Below are 21476 nucleotides of genomic sequence, written 5' to 3' on the forward strand. Positions count from 1 at the left end.
TGCAGGATATGTCTGCTCTAAAAGTTGTTTTGTTTTGTGGCCTTTTGAAAGAAATGTATCTTAATATTTTTAGTCTGTATTCATTCAGTATTGCTTATTGATTTCATTTTTGTTCCACGCTGCTCATGGAATGATATTTTTTAGATTCCCCTTGTGTTTCACCTCCACTTGACTATCTTGACTCCCAGTAAAATCTGGTTTGAAATAGCCCAGTCAAAATAGGGTTAATAAAGAGTGAACCATTTGTGCATTTAGTTGTGCACAAGTTCTGAATGAGTTCTGGAGAAAAAAATCACTTCTCAGCATGTTAAATTTTTATGTGTAATTCCTAAATGTTGGCCTGTATTCACACAAATTTGTTCTCAACAAACCCATGGACTATGCAGATTTCAAAGACATGATTGCGCTTCATTCAGCGTGCCTATTGAGAAAGGTCCAATGATTAATGTGCACATTTTGCTTCATAGGGCGCTAAAATAGGTAGAATTCAGCACAATTATACATTACACGAAATGCATACAGTCCATTATTTTATACCCTGTCCTATTTTAAATCCCATTTTGTGAATTTTGGTTGTTAAGTTTTTTTTCAATTGATAGATGACCTTTGACCTGACCTTTGACCTAACCTTTGATCCCTTACAGGATGAGGGTGATGGAAAGTTAGACAAGTATGCGGCTTCACTTCTCCACGGCAACTGCTACAACCGCTGGTTTGACAAGTGCTTCAATCTCATCGTCTTTAAGAACGGTCATATGGGAGTCAACGCTGAGCACTCACTGTAAGTCAATTGGTAAAGAATGTATTTCCTTCTGAGCTGTCCTCAAACATGTGTCTGAACCGCCTTACTGGCCCCAATTAGATGAATTTTTGATGCAACACACTTGTACAAAATTATATGCAACTTCAGAACCACATACCCAGGTGTCGCAAATTTCATCTTGAAAGATGCGGAAGACTTGAAGGAAACGGACAACACATCACAGCTAGAATTTTTTCATGTTGCAAACATTTTGCATAAATCGTCAAAGGGGGCCTAGTTATGGTTAAACCACACTGTATTCTGATGTCAGAACATGTTTAGTGCTTACAATTTTGTTTGTTTTAGAGCTGATGCTTCCGATGTACATGTACATATTTTACATCCTTATTTTTTGTTTCCGTGTTTAAGCGCTGATACTCCAATCTACATGTACATGCTTTAAATGTTTCCTTTTGTCTTTTTTTTTATTGTTCTTTTAGGGCTGATGCTCCGATCTACAGTCACACGTTTGAGGATGCTGTCGCAGAGGACATCCTCTTCATGGGTTACACTCCGGAGGGACACACTAAAGGAGAATCATCAAGAGTGCTGAAACCCCCTCAGAGACTACAATGGGAGGTTCCAAAGGAGGTAGGCCCATTGTAAAGTAGTTGGCAGGGGGAAGGTATAGTTGCAGGCACAGACCCTGATTGAAACTTTGATTTATAAAATTTGCTGGTTTATAAGGGGTCTTCCGTATAAAAGTCATCGTAGACTGCACTTAGACCACCTAATACAAATGAAGGTATTGCACAACAGAATACATGTAGGAATGGGAGGGGGATTGGGAAGGGGATTGCTCTAGATGTCTGATTTGGATTACAATGGACGTGGTGACTGATTCTACATTCTGTTGTAGGCAGCACATTTGTTCCCCCCTGACCAATTGAGGATTGTAACACTATACATTACATTGGACAGTATGTGCGCTCATTCAAGTTTACACCATTAGTATTCTATGATCCTTTTCTTTTTGTTTTTAATTTGAAGACATCATAAATACAAGCTACCAACTTGCTAAGAAGCTTTTTGATGGTGTTGAGATCATTCAGATTATTTTTTTAAATTTTGATATTTTCTTTTGTATTTTTAATTGGAAGACATCATAGAAATGAGCTACCAGGTTGCTGAGAAGCCGGTAGATAATGTTTAGATCATTCAGATTATATTTTTTATTTTACCCTTTTTATTTTTGTATTTGCGGTTGGAAGACATCATAGAAACAAGCTACCAAGATGCTAAGAAATTTGTAGTAGATGTTCAGATTATTTTGATTTTTCTTTTTGTTCAAGTTAGATGATCACCCATATTGTTTTAAATAATCTTTTGGTTTTCTTGTTTGTGTTTGCAGTTGGAAGACATCATAGAAACAAGCTACCAGGTCACTAAGAAGCTTGTACAGTTGTAGATGGTGTTCACATCATTCAGATTATTCATATTATCTTTTGTTTTAGGTAGATGATCACCCATTTTGTTTTTTAATAATCTTTTGTTTTTCTTTTTTGTGTTTGCAGTTGGAAGACATCATAGAAACAAGCTACCAGGTCGCTAAGAAGCTTGTACAGTTGTAGATGGTGTTCACATCATTAAGACTATTCATATTATCTTTAGATATTTCTTTTTGTTTTAGGTAGATGATCACTCATTTTGTTTTTAATAATCTTTTGTTTTTCTTTTTGTGTTTGCAGTTGGAAGACATCATAGAAACAAGCTACCAGGTCGCCAAGAAGCTTGTGGATGATGTTCAGATTCATGTCCGTGTTCATAACAAGTTTGGTAAAGGTGCTATGAAGAAGTGTAAAGTTAGTCCAGATGCTTTCATTCAGCTTGCTATGCAACTTGCCTATTACAGGGTAAGTATGAGTACCGGTACTGAGGAGTAATGAAAAATATCGCTAATATTTTTAAACACATGGTTAGAAAAATTCAAATTCATTTCGGTTTATTGCAAAAAACTACCTCGTTTAAACAGTTGGGAGACTAATAGAAATAAAGGTTGCAAATTCATATTGTGATAAGTGAAGCTACATGTAAATAATGAAATAATAATAGTGAGTTATTGAATGTACAGATTATAAGTTCAATTATGATATATACATGTACATGACAGGAACATGATACAAATGCGTTACAACTAAATCTATAGAATAGAAACATTTTACTATATGGTGATGAAAAACATAATGCAAACATTGAAATTCCATAAACAAATCTATTAGGTTTGGAGAAAGTTTAGACAACGGTAAAATGGGAAAAAAAATCACAAAGAGGAAGGTTCTATAGAACAGGTGATCATGTTTGAAAAAGTATACTGCAAGATAAAGCATTATAGGTATAAGAGCATCATCAGATCAAATACTTATGATACTTATAATAAACACTTTAAGGCAGTGATAAAAAATACAAAGGGGCACTTGGAATGCCCCAACGAGCCATCAAAGCATTTGATTAGTTTACCAACGATCGCCAACCGAATATTACTTTTACCCTAATCAAATGTTCACCAGATGTTGATTACTGATTTGAGACATTCGACTATTGAAAGTATATGGCCATAATCTTTGATATTCATGATATTTGACAACAAGGAGTAAGATGTAGATAACAAATGACATTTATGCTAAAATTTAATGAATTCCAATCACTAACTTTCAAGACACGACAAAGACATCCAGCTGTCTTGATGTGCATGTCATTAGACAGTGTACTGGGACATTCTAGCTCATTATGTATGACCACTGGTAGACAATGTAAAAAGGCCAACATTTTTGTGATTTCTGATAATCCTGTTTGAACTATTTGATTGTTTCCCCTGACAAGCAATTGAAGTCAAACAGGTATTTGTCCCGCGTCTACAATTTACTTCTCATCTATAGAGTACAGCTTTTTTGATACCATATTGTTGAGCATGATGAAATTCCTCTACAACCCAAATTTGGTGGGAATCGGTCCATAGGGCCTTAGATAATACCTCATAAATACATAATTAGTTGCATTGAAGTCAATAATTATTGGCCTGGATCTGTTAGGAACCAGGCAAATGATACATTGACTTCGATGGGGCTATAAAAAAAAATGGTTGGATTACAAAAGGGAAAATTGATGTCACACTTAGGTACTCTATTGTGCCTTGCTTTTCTTCTTTCTTTCAATAATTTTTTTTGTAATATCATGCAATTGTTTTGAACAGGATGCTAGTCGTTTCTGCCTGACTTACGAGTCATCCATGACCCGCCTATACCGAGAAGGTCGTACGGAGACCGTCAGGTCGTGCACAGTAGAATCATGTGACTTTGTACGCACCATGGAAGACCCTGATAGCACAGTAAGTGATTATTCTTGAGTTTAAGTTAAACCCGACTTCAGAATACGGGCCATCGCCTTTATCTTTCTGGCCCAACCCTTTCTCTGTACTTTGTGCGCCTCGGAATAGAATATTTCTAGATAGATGGTGCTATCAGAGCTGCCAAGTAGTACGATTTTTCCGTATTTAGTACGTTTTTGCAACCAAAATACGGCAGTACTTTTTTTCTTTAAAAAATACGTTTTTGTATTAAAAAATCGAAATTTATTGAGAAAAATCATCTTTATATGTCTCTATTTCATAAAACGTACACAAATATGGTTATTAGATCAATGTAATTTCAGGTAACTTGTTTTTTTTTTAATCATTTTGTGAAAACCAGGGTGAGATATACACAAGTTTCAATGTTTTTTTTTTTTCATCTGCAAGAGCAGCGCACATTTTAGCTTGCATGCAGCTTGAGCGCCGTGATGGGCGAGTGCGCCAAGCATTTTATTATGAAATACACTTTTTTGGTGAAAAATACAAAATATTTATCTCACACGGTAAAAATACTGATTTCTTTGTCAAAATACTGATTTTGGGGGATAAGAATACTGAAAATGCAAAATACAACTTGGCAGCTCTGCGCTATATAAATGCCTATTATTAGGTGGTCTGTCTATGACAGATCACCTTTTATGTTTGTCCGAATTTTCTTTCTTTATTATTTATTAGGTGGTCTGTCTATGACAGATCACCTTTTATGTTTGTCCGAATTTTCTTTCTTTCTTTATTTATTTATTTATTTTTATTTCTTATTTTTATTTCCTCCATTTCTTGTGGACAGCAAATCTCAGAAAGTTCATATTCAATAATCATCAAAATATCACCACATATCAACATCATTAAGACCTCAATTCTGCAAGAATCTTAATGTCATGACGTCATCATGACGTCATCTAGACGCCATTTTGTAAAATCACATTATCAATCATATCTCCATTATCAATTATCAAAAAAAAAAAAAATTCACATGACATAAACTTCAGATCAAGGGTCATCAGGTCATGTCATTAAAGGTCACCTGAAGGTCACGACGCGCGCGTACGCGCGCGTCAAAATTTTAAAATGCTAAAAATCACTTTTTGACCAAAACAGAGTACGTTTTAGGTCATTTTAAGCATTTCAAAAAATTGCGCGCGCAAACGTATGCGCGCGCGTTTCCGCGCGTAACGCCTTGAATGCAACTCAGAAACACCGTTTTTTTTATTTCATTGCATTGATCATATAATTTTGAGCAATTTGATACCTTGATCAACCTTCTACGACCATTAATAAGGAAATTAACACCCGTTAAAGTTTGCAGCACGTGTGCGCGCGAGCTCTCACTATAGGCCATATATGGGCAAAAACATGCCTATAGAAAATCCGCTGTAGCTCTTCAGAACGCATGGGGACCCCCAATTTTTTTTTCATATTTTGATAGAGTATGAACTAGAGATATAATTTCATGTCTCATTTGACCCTCAAGTATATTATGACGTCATCAAAATGGCGTCGGAATTCAAAAAATCCATTTTGCCTATTATGACGTCATTATAATTATGCAAATCTTGCTCTAACTCCGTGAATATTGGTCAATTTTCACCCAATTTTTGATATGTTGTAGCTTAGTTCTTACTCTTTCTGAGTTATTGCCTTTATTTTTCATTTTGATAGACAAATCATCCTCAAAAATTGCAATTAATAATGGCATGTCATTTTTACTCATTTTGCGTGTAATCTCTATGGGACATGACTTTTTCTCAAAACTAGATTCTACATTCTTCTATTTCGTAAGCCATATCTCCAATTTTTGTTGCTAGTTATCCCTGAGCTTTTAGTATGTTGTAGCTGAGATTCTAAGCTTTCGGTTGCGTTTCCTTCATTTTCCGATCAGATGTCGGGATCATGCCCGTAATTCACTTGCAAGATTGGATTTGAGATTCTGGTGTTTTGCTTACGTGTTAAGTCTATGGGAAATATTCTAGCTCAATCGGTTAGGCGTCAGACTTACTTCTCATTCCATCATGCAGGCAGGGGTTCGAGTCCGCGGGTGAACATGATTTTTTTTTTTTTTTTTTTTTTTTTAGCTATCTTGTACGAAAGACCATTAGTGCCACGGAGAAAAAAAAACACTATTTCTACTAATCTGTTATAACAGATTACGGTATTTCTACTAATCTGTTTAAACAGATTATAATCTGTTATAACAGATTACGGTATTTCTACTAATCTGTTATAACAGATTACGGTATTTCTACTAATCTGTTATAACAGATTATAATCTGTTTAAACAGATTAGTAGAAATACCGTAATCTGTTATAACAGATTAGTAGAAATACCGTAATCTGTTATAACAGATTATAATCTGTTTAAACAGATTAGTAGAAATACCGTAATCTGTTATAACAGATTAGTAGAGATACCGTAATCTGTTATAACAGATTATAATCTGTTTAAACAGATTAGTAGAAATACTGTAATCTGTTATAACAGATTAGTAGAAATACCGTAATCTGTTATAACAGATTAGTAGAAATACCGTAATCTGTTATAACAGATTATAATCTGTTTAAACAGATTAGTAGAAATACCGTAATCTGTTATAACAGATTAGTAGAAATAGTGTTTTTTTTTCTCCGTGGCACTAATGGTCTTTCGTAATCTTGCCCACGATCAATTATAAGAATTCTAACAAATAATAGCTAAAATATTGCAAAATAAAACAGATTATAATTACTTTTTTATATCATATCTATTTATCTGTCTGTCTATCTACCTACATGACATATCTATCTCTCTGTCTAATATATATCTTTCTGTTTCAATACGTCCCTCTCTCTCTATCTATCCATATGTCTGTCTGTCTATCTACCTACATTGTATATCTATCTGTCTGTTTATCTCTCTCTCTCTCTCTCTGTCTAATATATATGTATCTATCTGTTTAGATATGTCTATCTATCTATCCATCCATCTGCCTGTCTCTATCTATCTATCTATCTATATATCTATCTATCTATCTGTCTGTCTGTCTCTCTATCTATCTATCTATCTGTCTATCTATCTATCTATCTATCTATCTATATGTCTGTCTCTCTATTCATCTATATGTCTGTCTCTCTATCTATCTCTGTCTCGATCTCTATCAATCTATATGTCTGTCTCTGTATCTATCTATATGTCTATCTATCTATCTATCTATCTATCTATCTATCTATCTATCTATATATCTATCTATATGTCTGTCTCTCTATCTATCTATATTTCTGTCTCTCTGTCTATCTATATGTTTGTCTATCTATATGTCTGTCTATCTATCCATGAAGCTATCACGAGAAGGAGAACCATCTTCCAATTTCTCTCTTAATCCTTTGTTATCGCTTCCTTCGGGCGAAGGAACGATATCTAACATCAATTGGCGAGCCGCCAGGCGAAAGTTAGAGCCCGCTTACATAACGCGATAGGACCACGCAGCATGAAGCTATTACGAGATAGCTCGTAATAGCTTCATGATATGTCTGTCTCTCTATCTATATATATGTCTGTCTATCTATCTGTCTATCTATCTATCTGTCTGTCTCTCTTTCTATCTATATGTTTATATATGTTTTATTAATATAACCACCAATCATCTCTCTATCTATCTATATATCTATATATCTATCAATCTATCTCTCTATCTATAAGTCTGTCTCTCTATCTATCTATATGTCTGTCTCTCTATCTATATGTCTGTCTCTCTATATCTATCTTTATATGTCTATGTTTTATTAATATAACCACCTATAATTTATCTCTCCATCCATCACTCCATCCATCTAATATAATTATCTTTCTTGTATGTATCTGTTTGATTATGTAAATCTGTTTGTCTATCTATTTTTCAATCTAATATCTGTTTAAATATTTTTTTCCTGTTTATCTATCTATACGACAGACCACCTAATTCGTCCGCATGACGAATTAAAATCTAGTTTTTATTTATTTTTATTTCTTATTTTTATTTCCTCCATTTCTTGTGGACAGCAAATCTCAGAAAGTTCATATTCAATAATCATCAAAATATCACCACATATCAACATCAATAAGACCTCAATTCTGCAAGAATCTTAATGTCATGACGTCATCTAGACGCCATTTTGTAAAATCACATTATCAATCATATCTCCATTATCAATTATCAAAAATAAATCAAATTCACATGACATAAACATCAGATCAAGGGTCATCAGGTCATGTCATCAAAGGTCACCTGAAGGTCACGACGCGCGCGTACGCGCGCGTCAAAATTTTAAAATGCGAAAAATCACTTTTTGACCAAAACAGAGTACGTTTTAGGTCATTTTAAGCATTTCAAAAAATTGCGCGCGCAAACGTATGCGCGCGCGTTTCCGCGCGTAACGCCTCAATGCAACTCAGAAACACCGTTTTTTTTTATTTCATTGCATTGATCATATAATTTTGAGCAATTTGATAGCTTGATCAACCTTCTACGACCATTAATAAGGAAATTAACACCCGTTAAAGTTTGCAGCACGTGTGCGCGCGAGCTCTCACTATAGGCCATATATGGGCAAAAACATGCCTATAGAAAATCCGCTGTAGCTCTTCAGAACGCATGGGGACCCCCAATTTTTTTTTCATATTTTGATAGAGTATGAACTAGAGATATAATTTCATGTCTCATTTGACCCTCAATTATATTATGACGTCATCAAAATGGCGTCGGAATTCAAAAAATCCATTTTGCCTATTATGACGTCATTATAATTATGCAAATCTTGCTCTAACTCCGTGAATATTGGTCAATTTTCACCCAATTTTTGATATGTTGTAGCTTAGTTCTTACTCTTTCTGAGTTATTGCCTTTATTTTTCATTTTGATAGACAAATCATCCTCAAAAATTGCAAATAATAATGGCATGTCATTTTTACTGATTTTGCGTGTAATCTCTATGGGACATGACTTTTTCTCAAAACTAGATTCTACATTCTTCTATTTCGTAAGCCATATCTCCAATTTTTGTTGCTAGTTATCCCTGAGCTTTTAGTATGTTGTAGCTGAGATTCTAAGCTTTCGGTTGCGTTTCCTTCATTTTCCGATCAGATGTCGGGATCATGCCCGTAATTCACTTGCAAGATTGGATTTGAGATTCTGGTGTTTTGCTTACGTGTTAAGTCTATGGGAAATATTCTAGCTCAATCGGTTAGGCGTCAGACTTACTTCTCATTCCATCATGCAGGCAGGGGTTCGAGTCCGCGGGTGAACATGATTTTTTTTTTTTTTTTTTTTTTTTTTAGCTATCTTGTACGAAAGACCATTAGTGCCACGGAGAAAAAAAAACACTATTTCTACTAATCTGTTATAACAGATTACGGTATTTCTACTAATCTGTTTAAACAGATTATAATCTGTTATAACAGATTACAGTATTTCTACTAATCTGTTATAACAGATTACGGTATTTCTACTAATCTGTTATAACAGATTACGGTATTTCTACTAATCTGTTTAAACAGATTATAATCTGTTATAACAGATTACGGTATTTCTACTAATCTGTTATAACAGATTACGGTATTTCTACTAATTTGTTTAAACAGATTATAATCTGTTATAACATATTACGGTATTTCTACTAATCTGTTATAACAGATTACGGTATTTCTACTAATCTGTTATAACAGATTACGGTATTTCTACTAATCTGTTTAAACAGATTATAATCTGTTTAAACAGATTAGTAGAAATACCGTAATCTGTTATAACAGATTAGTAGAAATACCGTAATCTGTTATAACAGATTATAATCTGTTTAAACAGATTAGTAGAAATACCGTAATCTGTTATAACAGATTAGTAGAAATACCGTAATCTGTTATAACAGATTAGAAGAAATACCGTAATCTGTTATAACAGATTATAATCTGTTTAAACAGATTAGTAGAAATACCGTATTCTGTTATAACAGATTAGTAGAAATACCGTAATCTGTTATAACAGATTAGTAGAAATACCGTAATCTGTTATAACAGATTATAATCTGTTTAAACAGATTAGTAGAAATACCGTAATCTGTTATAACAGATTAGTAGAAATACCGTAATCTGTTATAACAGATTAGTAGAAATACCGTAATCTGTTATAACAGATTAGTAGAAATACCGTAATCTGTTATAACAGATTATAATCTGTTTAAACAGATTAGTAGAAATACCGTAATCTGTTATAACAGATTAGTAGAAATAGTGGTTTTTTTTCTCCGTGGCACTAATGGTCTTTCGTAATCTTGCCCACGATCAATTATAAGAATTCTAACAAATAATAGCTAAAATATTGCAAAATAAAACAGATTATAATTACTTTTTTATATCATATCTATTTATCTGTCTGTCTATCTACCTACATGACATATCTATCTCTCTGTCTAATATATATCTTTCTGTTTGAATACGTCCCTCTCTCTCTATCTATCCATATGTCTGTCTGTCTATCTACCTACATTGTATATCTATCTGTCTGTTTATCTCTCTCTCTCTCTCTCTGTCTAATATATATGTATATATCTGTTTAGATATGTCTATCTATCTATCCATCCATCTGCCTGTCTCTATCTATCTATCTATCTATCTATATATCTATCTATCTATCTGTCTGTCTGTCTCTCTATCTATCTATCTATCTATCTATCTGTCTATCTATCTATCTATCTATCTATATGTCTGTCTCTCTATTCATCTATATGTCTGTCTCTCTATCTATCTCTGTCTCGATCTCTATCAATCTATATGTCTGTCTCTGTATCTATCTATATGTCTATCTATCTATCTATCTATCTATCTATCTATCTATCTATATATCTATCTATATGTCTGTCTCTCTATCTATCTATATTTCTGTCTCTCTGTCTATCTATATGTTTGTCTATCTATATGTCTGTCTATCTATCCATGAAGCTATCACGAGAAGGAGAACCATCTTCCAATTTCTCTCTTAATCCTTTGTTATCGCTTCCTTCGGGCGAAGGAACGATATCTAACATCAATTGGCGAGCTGCCAGGCGAAAGTTAGAGCCCGCTTACATAACGCGATAGGACCACGCAGCATGAAGCTATTACGAGATAGCTCGTAATAGCTTCATGATATGTCTGTCTCTCTATCTATATATATGTCTGTCTATCTATCTGTCTATCTATCTATCTGTCTGTCTCTCTTTCTATCTATATGTTTATATATGTTTTATTAATATAACCACCAATCATCTCTCTATCTATCTATATATCTATATATCTATCAATCTATCTCTCTATCTATAAGTCTGTCTCTCTATCTATCTATATGTCTGTCTCTCTATCTATATGTCTGTCTCTCTATATCTATCTTTATATGTCTATGTTTTATTAATATAACCACCTATAATTTATCTCTCCATCCATCACTCCATCCATCTAATATAATTATCTTTCTTGTATGTATCTGTTTGATTATGTAAATCTGTTTGTCTATCTATTTTTCAATCTAATATCTGTTTAAATATTTTTTTCCTGTTTATCTATCTATACGACAGACCACCTAATTCGTCCGCATGACGAATTAAAATCTAGTTATCATTATCTATTTCTCCTTCTAATAATCCTTTTCCTTTAATATTGATGATCATTATGATATATAAAATAATGCGTCCATGGGCTGTTCAAACCTTGCACCTCAAAATTGAAATAGAGAAAAAAATTTTTTTTTAAAACCCCCTCGCATTTAGACCTAGACCGAAAAATCAGTCTATTTTGGTCAGGATATCGTCCGCTGAGACTTTGTCTTGCCTCGCGACATCCTCTCCCTAGATAGAAAGTATTCCATATGCACTACAGTGGTGTTAGAACATATCATGCAGAAACGTGATTGGCCGGTAAGGTGCAAGTATCCATATGTTGTAGCTGCATTAGAAATATGACAAACTAATGAACCTAACCAGGTATTAATCTCTGCAGCAATTAGGAGAGTGTTTTCAGATTCAGATATTTTTAATGTCCATTATTCAATCAGGTACAAATGGAAATTTAATTTGTTCACACAAAATCATTTAGAATGTCATATGATACACACAAAGATTGCACGATGCATATCTGTAAGCATTAGACCAATCAACAAACAAAGATAAGAGAAATTAAGATAAAGGCAAGAAGGGGGGGTAATATAATTTCAAGTATGGCTATTAAATGCACGGATTGAAACTGGAACGAAAGAATTTACGAAGCGTGAGGTTCTACAGGGAAGTAATCTTAGACGTTTGCCTGATCTCATCAAATTATTATGTTAATGGAGAGCATGGTTCTCGTTGGTCAGGATCTCATTGGCTTTTTCTAGGACTCTACCATCATTCTCGCCCAGGGAATGAGTTATCCTTCATAAAGCTTTTTCTGAGCTGGTCTTGAAAGTTTCAGATGAGAAGAGAATTCATTTGTCTGCTCTTGTATGTTTTTTTTACAGAAAGAAGAGAAGCTGGCCAAGTTAAGGATTGCTGCTAACAAGCATGTACAGAGCTACCGTGATGCTATGTGTGGCAAGGGAGTTGACAGGCATCTCTTCTGTCTCTATGTCGTCTCTAAATATCTGAACCTTGATTCACCGTTCTTGAAGAAGGTAAAACATCATCAAGATTCATGATTTAAAGTACACTGTATGGAAAAGGAGGTAGAAAATTGAAGTGTAAGAATGCACAAATATATTTAATTTGTACTTTTACCAAAAAACAAACATTAATATTTTTCCCTCTCTCTCTTTAAACACTTTTTCATTAGTACTTGTATGAATGAACCATTGTATAATCAAGCAATCCCCCGTCAAGTCTGATATCGTTGTGAAAATTTTGGGCTTATAACGATTGTCTTCTCTTTGGTTTCCTTAAACAGTTATCTGTTATAAATGTTATTATTATTATTCAAACAAACAAGCAAACAACTAAGTCTAATGGCTCTGAAATTATTTTATGAATGAATTTCTCAAAATGTTATAAGGAATGTTGATAATCTGACTCTAATAACATTTGACTCATAGATTTGACCTCTGTTTGAAGTTTGATTATATTCATTTTCTGTGTGTATCTTTAAAGGTTTTGAGTGAACCATGGCGGCTGTCTACTAGTCAGACAGCGCCCTCACAGTCAGGTAAAGTCAACGTCAACAAGAACCCAGGATGCCTGTCAGCAGGAGGAGGTTTTGGACCGGTAAGGTTTCATTTTATTATCTTTTATGATGTCACAGTGGATTGATTTGACTTTGTTAAAGGGATGGTCCGGGCTGAAAATATTTATATCTTAATAAATAGAGTAAAATTTCATCAAAATCGGACAATAAATAACAAAGTTATTGAATTTCAATTTTTATCAATATTTTGTGAAAACTGTTATATGCACATCATCATGAATATTCATTATGTGGACTGATGATGTAATATCCCCACTTTCCTGTTTCTTATGTTATCACATGAATTCATAATTGATTCATTTTTTCATACATGTGTAAATGATGTGTCTCCATTATAATGAAATAAGTTGCGGCAATAAATAACTAATGCACTTAATCAGTTGTCAATTCAATTTTTTTAGTTCTTGGGAGAAAAATTTGGAATAAACCTAATTTCATATAATAAAATACAAAAGAACAAGCCAACCCCCACAATACCTCACAATTATTGTAGAGTGCTTAGATTCTTGTGATAAAGACAGTGATTAATGTTGAATAAGCAAGGATTTTCATTTTGTTATGATAATAGGTTGCTGATGATGGTTATGGCGTATCTTACATCATCGCTGGAGAAAATCTGATCTTCTTTCATGTATCATGCAAGAACACTGCCGGCAACACGGTGAGACAAAGTTATCTTTGAAAATAGCAATGATTGGTCACATGACACTATTAGGAACTCTCTTATCCTTTTTATTTTACCTTTACAACTCAGGGTAGAATATGTCTTGATAAATCAGCTCTATTAATGTGGGTGCGTCGTGGTCTAGTGGTTCTGACTCTCGCCTTTCAAACAGAGGGTCGTGGGTTCGAATCCTAGCCATGGCGTGTTTTCCTTCATCAAGAAATTTATCCACACTGTGCTGCACTTGACCCAGGTGAGGTAAATGGGTACCGGCAGGAAGTAATTCCTCAAAAAGCTGTGCGCACCAGAATCGGTAGACTAGCTTAGCCGGGGTAATATAGGAGCGCCTTGAGCACCTAGCAAGGTGAATACGTGCGCTATACAAATCCTATATTATTATTATTAATCAATACCTATTTGTCATTATCTTTAACACATAGCACTGTGCACAAATTTTGAAAGATGAGTATTATCTGTGATTGAAATATATAAAGAAGATTTCCTGATTTGTGAGAAGCTCTTCAATAAATCACAAAGTCTGAAAAAAAATAAAGGTCAATCATCATTATCACATCATGGTAGATTAAGATAAGGGGCCTGTTTCATAAAGAGTTACAACTGTTGTAACTTTGCCATTATGGCAACTACCATGGCATCAGGGCTCAGCAGTCAATCAAAATCAAGGTTACCATGGTAGTTACCATAATGGCAAAGTTACAACAGTTGCAACTCTTTATGAAACAGACCCCTGATTTATTTACATAAACCTTGCTCGGTGAAATCATGAAAATTAAGCTGAAATTTGACCACACTGGTGATCACCAACACAGAAAATCACATGTGGGACAGTGTATTATTATTGCTTGGGAAAAGACCCCAGATCTGGCTTGAATACCTTTTTTATTGCTAATTTCTCAGGAATTACACATTTTCTACAAGAATTATTTGACACATATTTTTAGATAGGTATAAACATGTTGGTGTCATTGTATTGGATTCTATTCGAACTCATTTTAGATCGTTACGACAACTGGCATATATATGTTTAAAAGTGTGTAAGTAAATGAATCAATGAATCCATTGGGCGCGTCATGGGCTAGTGGTTCTGACTCTTGCCTTTCAAACAGAGGGTCGTGTGTTCGAATCCTAGCCATGGCATGTTTTCCTTCAGCAAGATATTTATTTACATTGTGCTGCACTTGGCCCAGGTGAGGTGAATGGGTACCCGGCAGGATTAATTCCTAGCATGCACTGAGCGCCGGTGATGGTAGCTCGAGCTAAAGCCGGGGTAAATAATAGCAAGCTCTTTGTATCCTCAGGCAAAAAGCGCTATATAAATCCAGTTATTATCAAGAAAGTTTGTACATAAACATTAAATCTTCTCTTATTTCTTCTGCTTCTTTCCAGAATGCTTTACGCTTTGGAGATAACATCGAGAAGGCCCTGGCTGACATCTTAGCCATGTTTAACACGGATAACTAACTTCATTCATGTACAAACCAAGACCAGCACAAAAATGTATTATTATTCATTCAGCAAAAACCAAGTTCAGGAACAACCCCAGTCCAACCTCTATACATTGGTACATAATAATAGATAAATAATCTGTTGTATATTTCATGTGTACTGTGCTATGAAAGAATACCACTTCCCGTTTTAGACAATAATACGTAGGCTACTTTTCAATTTCATCATGTTATGTAATGTTGTTTTGGAATGTAATGCACATATATCTCGGAGTAAATACAGCAAAGAAATAACTGAATCGTTGTTAGTATAAGCAAACCTGTAGAATACTCTCATTTAATACGAAGCAGGAGTATTTATTTCCTAGATGATATGGTGCTCATATACAGAAGTACCTGAAACCCTTGCAGGATTTTAGTCAGATATCCAACTGATAATGTTTTTTGGAAGAGTTATAGGATTATTGTATTAAGATTGAACATAAGAATCAAGGTAATTAAAATGTATTATAAACCATTCATTCAGATGATAGTGTGTTATATGTACCTCTGTCTATGAATCTTGCCCTCTGATTGGTTGATAATGGAGCTGGGCGTTAGACTATGTCATGTGCATTAGTCTATTCTGCAACATAGTTGATGCTCTATACTATATATGCATGAATTGCATTGCCATGAAATAAACCATATATTTACTACCTTTCACAGAATTGTGAGCCTGTTTCGTGAAGGGACTTTTTGGGCATTTTATCATGCAATATCATGCTATTTTATTTGGTTACCATAGTGACAATGCTTTTCAGCAAAGCAAATCAAGGGACAGTTGTCAGATTTGAAAACTTGGACAACAAAATGTAGATGAAATGCTCTCTGGGTAATACATTTTTTAGTGATGCAATATAAACATTTATTGCCTCTGTTGTTATAGTATATTTTGTTCATGATATCAAGTTAGAACTATATCCCTTGAGTTGTCCTGTGGTATATCACAGATTCTAGATCTCTGGTTAACGGTTTAAACTAATCCCCCTCAGTGATGTCATATTTGATATACTATGCCATGAATATTTTTGTGTTTTTACTATCATTGAAATTGTTTTCAAAATGTTCTAGGCTTTCTTGTGTCATGCTGCATATTATTTAATGTTTTTTTTGTTGTTATTCTGAAGTTTGGTAACAAAGGATAGTAGTATTTTCTTTATCATTGCTTCGGCCTATATTTTTCTATGTCCATACCATATTATTAAGTTTATGTCATACTTCTATATTTATTGAGTGCATTCTGAAATAGAAAACTACACTTATTAACACTTAAAGACCTATTCTGCAGTCTTGAACATACAAAAATAGTTACTCGTTTAGAAGCTATTCATTTAGAATACCCTCGTATTTAACTTGATAGAGGCATTTTGAGCAATACTTATAGTAATATGAATAATATATAAATATCAAATGTAAATCTGCAGAGTTAAATGAGTAAATATGCATAATGTTTGAGATTTGAATAGTTTGTAAAGCTGGCCGACCCCCCCCCCCCCCTGTAAAGCAAACCTTTTTGTTTGAATGAGATTTTTATAAAAAAAGACATAAGTACATGTACATAAATAAATATGATAATAATTATAATAATGATATCAATGTATATGGCACATTGATTAGACATTTTGATGCACTTTACATTAATCTTATCATGTATTCTGTATGATCCGCTGTTCACATGATTGTGTATCGGTTATAAGCAAAGTTTTGAAGTGTTTCAAATTGAAGTGGTGAACTAATGGTTTTTGATATTATTAAGATAGAAGTAAACTTCCCAAGATGAGTTTACTAATTATGCTATTATTAATTAACATTGTTATCAATGCTATTTGATATCAAACATGGTTTATATCTTTCCTTTTGGGAGAAATACATTTATTTGAAATACCCCCTGTTTCAGAAATAGTCTAGTTTTGCTGCATGTTATTTATTCACATATATTTTGTTGTTGTTGCTAAATCCTCTTTTATATTGAGATTAGATTCAAAGATATAAAACGTTGTTTAAGGCGAGTGATGCCAAAAGCACTCTTGTATGAAATAAGTGTTTGTGAACGGATGTCCATGTAGAATATTTTCTTGCCGTTATTCTATTACTGGTATGGTATTGCTATGTGTTAGCCTTACGCAAGGTGTGTGTTGAGGAAATAATCAATCAGCCATGTGGATGTCTTTTATAGTGCTATTAGGGGATGCAACAGCACCCCCCCAAAAAAAAAAGAAAAAAGTGAGTGAAAAAGGGGGCTACCAATGCACTTTATTATATGGGAAAACCTCTTTATAGGAACATTAAAAGAGTTGGGATTTGGCCAGGATATTGTTTGATCTTCTAGTCATGAAAACAAATAAAAGGGATTACTTTTTCTTGAAATTCTAGGTATAAGGTTTTGTGACCCCAACAAAAATCGCTTAAGGATGTAATTATTATTTGTAGTAATCAAATCAAAGGAAATATTTGTTGAGTGATAAAAGTATTATTGAAAAGAAATTTATGTGTTCCCAAGTTTCCTTTCTTGAGGTATATTTTGAATACTGGTGAGTAAATTAAGTGCTGATTTAGATTTGTCTATAATGTGTCAATTGTTTTGGGGGAATTTGTTATCCTGTCTTTAGTTTCATTCAAAACTGACGCTGGCTTTATAATGATAACAGTTGCTTTTTGAGGGAATGCTTTGCATATGAATAGATTATAGATTGACTTTTTTCAGTAATTTTACCTCATACTTAACAAGTACCTCATTCATTCTTGTTCCTTTTACACCTCTGTCTGATGTATCGATCCTTTATTTATCCATAAGAAGTCAAATATTATGGTTATGTTTCGTCATCCATGTAGGTTTTGTTAAATTAGTCTTGTACGACTGATATGAAGAGATTTTTATTGCTTGTCTAATTGTTTCTGGAACAAAATAACCTCAGTGTATTTTGTAGTGCAACCCTTTTTTTGTTTTGCTTGTTTTCACAATTTTTCTTGGAACAAAATGACCTCCATCTTGAAGTGAAAACCCTTTTTTTTAGCTTGTCAACTTTTTCCTGACATAAATCACTGTGAATTGGGAGTGAAGACCCTTTTTGGGGAGAGGTGAGGGGGGCTTTTTAATTTTATTTTCTGTACAAAAATGCCCCCCTTTTGGAAAATCCTGGATCCGCACCTAGTTGAATCTCTTATGACCACAGGAATCTGTTCCACTTTCTCAGAATTTGACTCATGTTTTTCATATTCTGATTGATAATAATGTGTTAGGTGATTATTCGACTTATGGAAGGTCGACTTGTGCATTTATGGACTATCTGTTTGGATTTATTTAAAAAAAACCTCTTTAGCAATGGGACCAATATATTTTATATACTCCATGTTGAACATTTATTCATTACAGCATTATAATTTGCTGAAACCAGATCCTCTGAATAGCATTGGAAATATATGTAATATCGTTGAATCATTGTGGCTCAGCCAATTCAGGTGTTCAACTGCAGACATTCCTTGGTCTTCAGACAGGGAAAGTAATGTAAAGAATAGGCCAATACTCCTAAGAGGACAAGAAACTGACTTTTTTTTTTTGGGGGGGGGGGCTACTTTTAACAACGTACTGCCTAAATCTGCAACATTAGCAAAATTTTAACACTGCAATGAATAGGATTTTCCAGGAATTCTCTTTGAGTTACCGTGGCTCGTTTTTAGCATTTCGGAAGCTAAATTACCTTGAGCCCACATGCTTTTTTCCCCCTGCCCCCCATAGTAGGGACGGAGTTCATGCATTTTGTTTGTGGATAAGCAAGGAGTTGATGAGCAGTGTCGTGATATATATACCAAGTGTCTAGGGATATGGACATTTTTCTTGTGAAAGCCGACATTGAGATAAGCATGAATGCAACCATTCTCCAGGCTAGGGGAGTCTTTCATGAAGTAGTCCTGTCAGTGATTTTCACTGACAAATATCCTCTGAGCCACAATAGTGAATATCTTATCCATGGAATGTTCCCCAGTGTTTGATTAGCGCAAAACAATAAAATGGGACCAAGAAATGCTTCTTTACATGAAGAAAACAGATCTATCTATGGCTCTTATCTTTGTGAAAATCGAAGTGCTTGTATCATATTTGATACCTTTGTAGTTATTTGGTTGAGGTAGATTAAACATGGAGATTTTTAAATTCAATATCATGTTCGTACTGATTCAGCATGCACGTTCACATTCACATCTAGACTTTCTTAATGCTTGATTACTACCCAGAATTTTATGTTTTAGACATTCAAACCACTGTGACTGTTTAAGAAGAGGTGTTTTTGAATCAAAATCATCTATAAACCAGTTTTGAGATCTTTAAGCTAAAAAATATCTCCCATTTGAATAGATTGTAATGATTTGATTGCTAAATCATCTATATCAATCTTTTCTTTGAAGATGGAATGGTCATGTAAATGAATGTTCTTTTTCAGACTGAAGTTTAAATTCATGATTTTCTAAATCACTTTTTTAGTTGTGCAGAATTGCCCATTCTATTTCTTTTCCCGATTCTACTTTGCATCCCTGATTAAGACCACTGAAAAATGAATAAAATAGGACAATTATATCAAGATTAATGAATTTATATGGCGTAATCTAATGAGCGTGTATGATGTGATATAGTTATATTTTTGTACATATTTTTGTTTTTTGCAAAGTTCCTCAGATCTTCCCAAGCTATTGCACAATTCTCTTGAAATTTTGATTGATATGATTGTAAATCGAGTATATATAGAATGTATTGATAGAGAGCAGGGGATGTGCACTCAGAGATACGTGGCTGTGGTATTTCCAGGATTTTGAAATCAAAGAGGGGATGTAAAAGAGAAATTTTTAAAATAGGGGTAAAGAAGATGACAAATTTCTAGATTTGACTGGATTTTTAAGTCACTTGGCGGGCACCTGTCTATAGTGAAAACCTGCATGGCATTAATGGCCACCAAAATTGTCTCCCATTTTGAAGAGGTATCTGTCACAGAACCTGTTTAATATGTTTGTCTTGGATGACCTTACCCTAACCAGGCGGGGCTTTTTTGGGTACTAGAAAACCCGGGGAAGGGTTGATTCAACCACCTCCCTTGAGATCTTGGCTGCCGATCATATGAACGCTGTGATAATAGGCATGATAATAGTGTGGGATTTAATCTACAAGGCTTTATGGTTTAGTTTCCCCCCAAATTAGATTTTTTTTAAATGAATTAATTATGCTAATTTATGTGTAAAACATACATTTTGCTCTAATTCACTAAAAATTGCTCCTAGAATGCTCGTTTTTGGTGTAAATATGCTTCATAGTATTGCTAACAACTATGAATGAAAAAAAATCATGGTTTGAATTTGTTTTTTATGGTTTTAGGGTCAATAGACATGTTGTCGCCGGAGCAGATGTCATGGAACATTGTTTCCCTTAGGTTAATTCAATAGACAGATTTGACTTTACATGTGTTTTCAATATGCGATTCTGAAAATAGAGGCTGGGTGCACATTTATTGTGAAGATTAAAACTCACCCGTTTGAAGAAAAAAACCAAATTGTAATCTAAAGTTAGCAATGTGTGGAGATCAGGGCCCCGCCTTACAAAAAGTTACGATTGATTCGATTAACCTTAACTGTATGGAAATCCATCAATGTCATATTTTTTTCTACAGAGAATTTGCGCAACGTCCTTTGTAAACAGAGAGAAGCATATAGAATTTTCAAGAAAACAATGAATAGATAAATATAGAACATATGTAGGAAATATTTTGAATGAACGTTCATTTAAGATGTTGACGTTGCTGGCCATCCATAGTTTTGATTGATCGGATCAATCGCAACTCTTTGTAAGACGGGGCCCTGCTGTACTGTATGAAACAATGAATCATTCATATTTGAGTGTGGTGTTGCTGTGCATATGGTTTGAGTATTAGATGTGCAGTTAGATTGTATGATGGATCATACATCATTTATATCTATGGGAAGTT

General features: G+C 34.0%; 1 protein-coding gene across 5 annotated transcripts in view; it reads left to right on the top strand.

The window, feature by feature from the left end:
• LOC129283109 (carnitine O-palmitoyltransferase 1, liver isoform-like) overlaps positions 1-20090 on the top strand; it is a 59267-nt gene extending 39177 nt beyond the window's left edge. For 3 of the 5 annotated variants that reach the window (XM_064113899.1, XM_064113897.1, XM_064113895.1), the window contains 8 exons: positions 645-781; positions 1243-1393; positions 2491-2655; positions 3993-4127; positions 12623-12775; positions 13245-13358; positions 13907-13999; positions 15410-20090. In XM_064113899.1, coding sequence (XP_063969969.1) covers positions 645-781; positions 1243-1393; positions 2491-2655; positions 3993-4127; positions 12623-12775; positions 13245-13358; positions 13907-13999; positions 15410-15484 — 1023 coding nt within the window. In that variant the 3' untranslated portion in view covers positions 15485-20090. The remainder of the gene's footprint in view (positions 1-644; positions 782-1242; positions 1394-2490; positions 2656-3992; positions 4128-12622; positions 12776-13244; positions 13359-13906; positions 14000-15409) is intronic. The other 2 variants (XM_064113898.1, XM_064113896.1) reach the window with 1 other exon arrangement.
• Positions 20091-21476: the final 1386 nt, after the last annotated feature.

This window comes from Lytechinus pictus, chromosome 19, assembly GCF_037042905.1.
Source record: "Lytechinus pictus isolate F3 Inbred chromosome 19, Lp3.0, whole genome shotgun sequence".
NCBI lineage: Eukaryota > Metazoa > Echinodermata > Echinoidea > Temnopleuroida > Toxopneustidae > Lytechinus > Lytechinus pictus.